Source organism: Nicotiana attenuata, chromosome 4 (assembly GCF_001879085.1).
Source record: "Nicotiana attenuata strain UT chromosome 4, NIATTr2, whole genome shotgun sequence".
Classification (NCBI taxonomy): Eukaryota; Viridiplantae; Streptophyta; class Magnoliopsida; order Solanales; family Solanaceae; genus Nicotiana; species Nicotiana attenuata.
Genome location: NC_031992.1, coordinates 8,779,323 through 8,784,840, shown reverse-complemented (window position 1 = coordinate 8,784,840; position 5,518 = coordinate 8,779,323). Strand labels below are relative to the sequence as shown.

Genomic DNA, 5,518 nt, shown 5'->3' with positions numbered 1-5,518 from the left:
CCCCCCCCCCCCGGTTTCTCTCTCTATGTGTGTGTGCGTGTATGACCTACACAGAAGAACTCAGTCCATACTCTATCTCACCATGCTTTTTTCCATCACTATCATCACAAACAACCACCAAACCGAAATCCTCACTTCCACACAACCTTGTCTTTACCTTGATTCATCTGCATCTTCAGGAATCAGTAGCGACGAGGTTTTCTAAAAATGAAAGAGACAAATTAATTGAACAACAGGAATAATACAGATTTCACTTTGGGATTAAGGATAGCATATATATATATATATATATATATATATATATATATATATATATATATATATATATATATACACACACACATATATATGTGTGTGTGTGTGTGTGTGTGTGTGTGTGTGTGTGCTGCACAATTTCTAGCAATAGAAACAGGTCTTGCTGATGTCAATGGACACAAATATCATTCTTATCTTGTGGCTGATATCACAGTTGATTAATTTCTTTAGCAACTGTTTTTTATTTCATTAGAAATGGATTTTCATGTGCAGCAGGCATTCAGTTCACAGAAAAATGAGCAGGTTAGACTCAAGGTTGAGCTCAAGAATTACAATCTCCAAACTAGCAGACTCAAGTGAGAACTCGTAGGTAGTTTCATAACACTTGCGTTCGATCTCAAGGTTGGCATTTCAAGCTAAGCTGAGCGAAGCTAGTCGTTAGTGATCGACTAGAAACCCCTCAATTCTAGCTCTTCTGGACTTATATGATGGCCAGAAGAATTGAGGTAAAGCAAAAGCCAAAATATATCAGCTGATAATTATAAACCCAGGATTAACCACTATCCTGTCCAAGAACTCCCTTCCCCTTTCTCTCTCTGATCTCCCATTTCCTCCTCTCTTTTTTCTTTTAAGCAAGCATCAAGAAACAAACAAGGAAACTTGCTAGATATTTTACTGTAGAACTCTCTCTCTCTCTCTCCTCCCCCCCCCCCTCTTCTATGCAAACTTTAAAAAAGACATATCATAAGTGCTGACTCCAATAGACTCTGTCTCACTATTTGAGCATGCTTTCTTGTTTTGCAGGCACTAACTGCTCTAGGACAACACATTTACCTCGCTGCACCATAAAGGTGTTAAAAAGGAGGGGAAATAAAGAAGAGAAGACCGACATCCTCACTTTAAAAAGCTTCAAGATCCAAAGTAGTGCAGTTAAAGATTTAATCTTATCTCCAAATTGGAGACTGCAAGCTTAAGTCAATCAGCATCCAAGACATGGCCATGACAAGAGAAAGTAAAAATGATTAAGAAAAGCTTCTACCCTACCAGGAAGCAGGACATTGCCAGTACATAAACAGTATAAAAGTTCTGTTTATCTCCAAATGGAAGACTGCTATAAGTCAGTCAATGTTTAAGACATAGACATGATCAAGAGAAAGTAACAACGATAAAAGCTACTCTCTTAACTTCCAGGAAGCAGGGCATTGCCAGCATATATACAGTAATTAACAGTTATGTTTTGGTGGTAGTGCGTACAAAATAATTCAGAGATGCAAATATTAATCGCAGATAATTTACACGAGAAACTTGTTTCTATGCAACTATTTTGGGTGATAGAAGAAACTCACGGAGCAGTAAATTTTGGGAGGCAATGGTAGGAGTTGACAACAATTGTGGGGACTGACAGGTTTAGTAGTGGTCAAATGACGTCTGGACAATGGTATTGAGTAGTACAATTTTTCAAGATTCTTTGTACCCTCCAATAAGTCATTTTTGTTCCTTTAGCACAAAATGTACCTTTTCCCATGATATTAAAACAACTAAACACTAGAAACTAGGGATATATTCGCACAAGAAAACTTCTTCCTCCTAACAAATCAACCCTGGTCTTGATTTGACTTGCTTCCTAGTTAATCAGCCAATATCAAACATATGGAGGAAAAGAGATCCTAAAACCTAGAAAGTATGTAAAGTAGGACTAAAAGAGATGATGAGGTTCCAGAAGTATGAAGACTGCCGCCTATAAAGTATCATCCTCAAACTCATAGGATTCAGATTTTCCATAAGGCCTTCAGCCTTCCCCTGTTATTAATCTGTGATCGTAACAGAAGCAAGAAATCAGATTCCCAAACAAATAGTGGGTTGCTAAATGGTGAAACCATATTGGTTCAAGATGTAGGCGATCATTCCCACACTAAATGGTAACTTTGCTACCATGCTGACTCCATATTACCATTCCGACCTTAAAATTTATAAAGCAATTAATTGCATTATATTTTGGGGAATAGATTTTCTATTTGGTACTGGAACCTAAATTAGTGATATCTTATCTTCACAGATGGTTAACCATCAACAAGAGAACTCAAGTTATACTCTGCGAGTAGTGATTTGCCACGTGACTAAACCAACTAACGCTTGCTGAGGAAACCAGCAATATGCACGTGAATATTTACTTGGTGATTTCACTTACGTAAGAATTTACTTGCGTGTAACAAAATCTTCTCTAGTAATATATACAAAACATCATCTCTTTTTGCTTTCTTCCTTCTTCTTTTTTTGTGGATTAATTTTACAAAAACACATCTTACGCTGATTCTTTAAGTATAATCAAAATTCAGGGAATACAATAATGTAAAATATATTAGAAAATGGTCAATTACATACTTCTGAACAGATGGTTCTCCAAGCTTCCTCGAGGCATAAATTCATAAACTAGCAGCCTTTGATCATCTTCAATACAATAACCAATCAGTTTAACTAGATTGGGATGAATGAGGTCACCAAGAAAATTTACTTCAGCCTGCCAAATGAGAAAATACATCAACATAAACCAAGATGAAAATAAGAAAAAAACAAAAACTAAACAAGAAATACACCATAAGCTTTTAGATAAAATCAGAGAGCAGCAAACCAGCCATTCTTTGTGACCCTGAAGCCCATCATGATTTAGAGTTTTCACAGCAACTGTAAGCCCTGTCCCTGGTTTAACAGGTGCTGTCCCATTCTCTTCAATCCACCCCTTGAAGACGCAGCCAAAACCTCCTTCACCAAGAAGGGATTCTGGTCTGAAGTTTCTAGTGGCCAGCTTCAAATCATTGAATGCGAACTTCCGAAGCCGTGAAAACACTTTAAGTTCCTCTTCGAGCTTGGAGGTGGAAGCATTACTTTCTGCATTACTTGTGGTCGTGGAAGAAATAATTGGAGCAACAGTCTGGTCTATGCTTGTATCATTTGTGGATTTACTTTCTGCAAATAATGATACAAGATGTTAGCACCATGGGTACTAATTACCATTAAAGCATATATGCTATTTAGATTAATCTTGGAAAGCCCCAAACTTTTCCTATCAGGATAGAACAAAGTGTTTAAAAAAGTCTGAAGCAGTCCAACCTAAATACATAATGAAGTGAGTAAAGGTGCAACAAATTCACATGATACATGTGCATACAGAATTATACTTAAGTCTATAAAGTTTCTAATGGTTTATTGATCTGTTCCCGTTACGCCAAGAGAACTATGATTCCATTGACATATTGATTTTTTTTTTTTCCAAATATTCAGCTGGTTTATGCCTGTGTCATTAGTAGATAATGATTTATTTGATCCATTGCGCTAATCTATAACTAGATGACATTAGTAGTCTAATTACAATCCCTTCTCCTTTAGCAAACATTAGAAAACAGATAAGATATTAGGAGTAATAGTTTTTTGATAAGTGAGAAATCCCTGAGGACCATCTAGCACGCAGTCCAGAATGCGGTGGATAATGGGACCGCTTCTCTATCTTTCTTCATTTAAATGTACTAGGCTCTCTAGTCCTCGGCAAGATTCGAACTCGTGATTTGCGCCAAATCCACACATCACGATGCGCTCTTACCACGAAACCAAAGCTCTAGCACTAGACAACATATTAATTCTATCAAATCACGCTTGTGAATTACTAATTTGAAATCATAAAATGTTGAGTGTTCGGTATTCACAAGGATCCGGGGAAAATATTACGTAGCAGTTTCTTACAAATTCTTCACTAGAAAATCATATCAGCAGCTGAGAGAGGATGATATATAACAGAAAACCAAGCATTGTTTCATCTCTTGCCATTGATTGTTGATTTCACATTAAGTTTACCTAGCAATTTTGACATAACAGAGGGGTATTTTTAATTCAAGAATATTGGCAAACATACAAAAGAAAAACCCAAGAATGACAAAAAAATACTGCACCAACAGCAACTTCAATTTCGAGAACACAAACATTGTTACCCTAACAACAGTAAGTGGGGCTTTGTAAAAAGGATAGTACCTAGGTTTGTTCTAGTAATGCCTCAGAATTCTTTACAAGGTATGATCAATCTTCAAAGAATAATGCAATTAAAACTTCAAAGCATAACATGGAATGGAACTTGTAAAAAGTGAGTGAAGAGTTACCGCAGTGAGTGCTGATGCCACTGATGGAGCTATCAACTTTAGATCTTGAAGAAATACAGCTACCAATAAACCTCAACTTTATCCAACAACCACTCTCCTCCTCTTCCCCTTCTTTTTTCTTCCTTCCCTTTGATTTCTCTACCTCCCAAGACTCCCCCTTTACACCATCAACACCTAAACCCATAGTTAACAATACCAAAAATCATCAACCCCACCACTGTTACACAACCTAAAAATTGTTCTTTTTCCAAACCTCTGTCCAGTAATCTCCAAAAACCCTTACACAATTGAACCACAGTTCCCTGACATGACCTAAATAGAGAATGAAAAAGGAATTCCAAATATCTTCAGAACCAAATCCTCCAATAAATATACAGATGAAATAGCTCAGACCCAGTTCAAAAGATCAAGAAAACATGACACTGAAAGCCTCCAACAGAGCTATTTTTGATTCAGATCACAAGCAAAGCAAAGAGCACTGTACAAAGCAAAGCTGGTACTTCAGATAATCCCACTTCAAAAAGAAATCTCTGCTGCCCAAAGATATTGAAATCTTAACAAATATGCTGCTTGACCAGTTCCTGGCTCCTTAATATAAAAAATAAAAAATAATATATATATATATATAGAGAGAGAGAGAGAGGAGAGTAATATATGTCTAGTTACAGGAATGTATGTCTGAGTGGGGTATAATTGGATAACAAAAGTTACTATAAATTGACAAAATCCTGAAAATAAATATATACTGTGTATATAAAAAGTTTTGCAAAATCATAAATTGGTGTCAGTCCTAATAACAAGAAAAATTACTAGTAACCTTGTAAAAGTTAAGGTTTAATATTTTTTTAATTCTGATTAAAAATATATATTTGTACAGAACATGTGTAAATTTCAAAGAACCTTGTAACTTTAATAATCTTAATTGATCATTTCAAGTTAGTAATAGACAAATTGTCTGTCAGACCATATAATGTCTTATATAATCACAATCCAATTAATTTGAAAATGAGGTTTGAAAAAGAATTCTATTCAGCTTTATTATAGTAATAAAATATATTATAGATTCACATATCATGTTATTATGCAATTATGATAAGTTAATAAAATTATAAAGTATT

General features: G+C 35.4%; 1 protein-coding gene across 1 annotated transcript in view; it reads right to left on the bottom strand.

The window, feature by feature from the left end:
• Positions 1-5,019, bottom strand: part of LOC109224940 (probable receptor-like protein kinase At5g15080) — a 7,891-nt gene extending 2,872 nt beyond the window's left edge. Inside the window, exons 1-3 of the mRNA XM_019389513.1 lie at positions 4,401-5,019; positions 2,885-3,219; positions 2,638-2,773 (exon numbers count right to left, since the gene is read on the bottom strand). Of these exons, the coding sequence (XP_019245058.1) occupies positions 2,638-2,773; positions 2,885-3,219; positions 4,401-4,584 (655 nt within the window). The 5' untranslated portion in view covers positions 4,585-5,019. The remainder of the gene's footprint in view (positions 1-2,637; positions 2,774-2,884; positions 3,220-4,400) is intronic.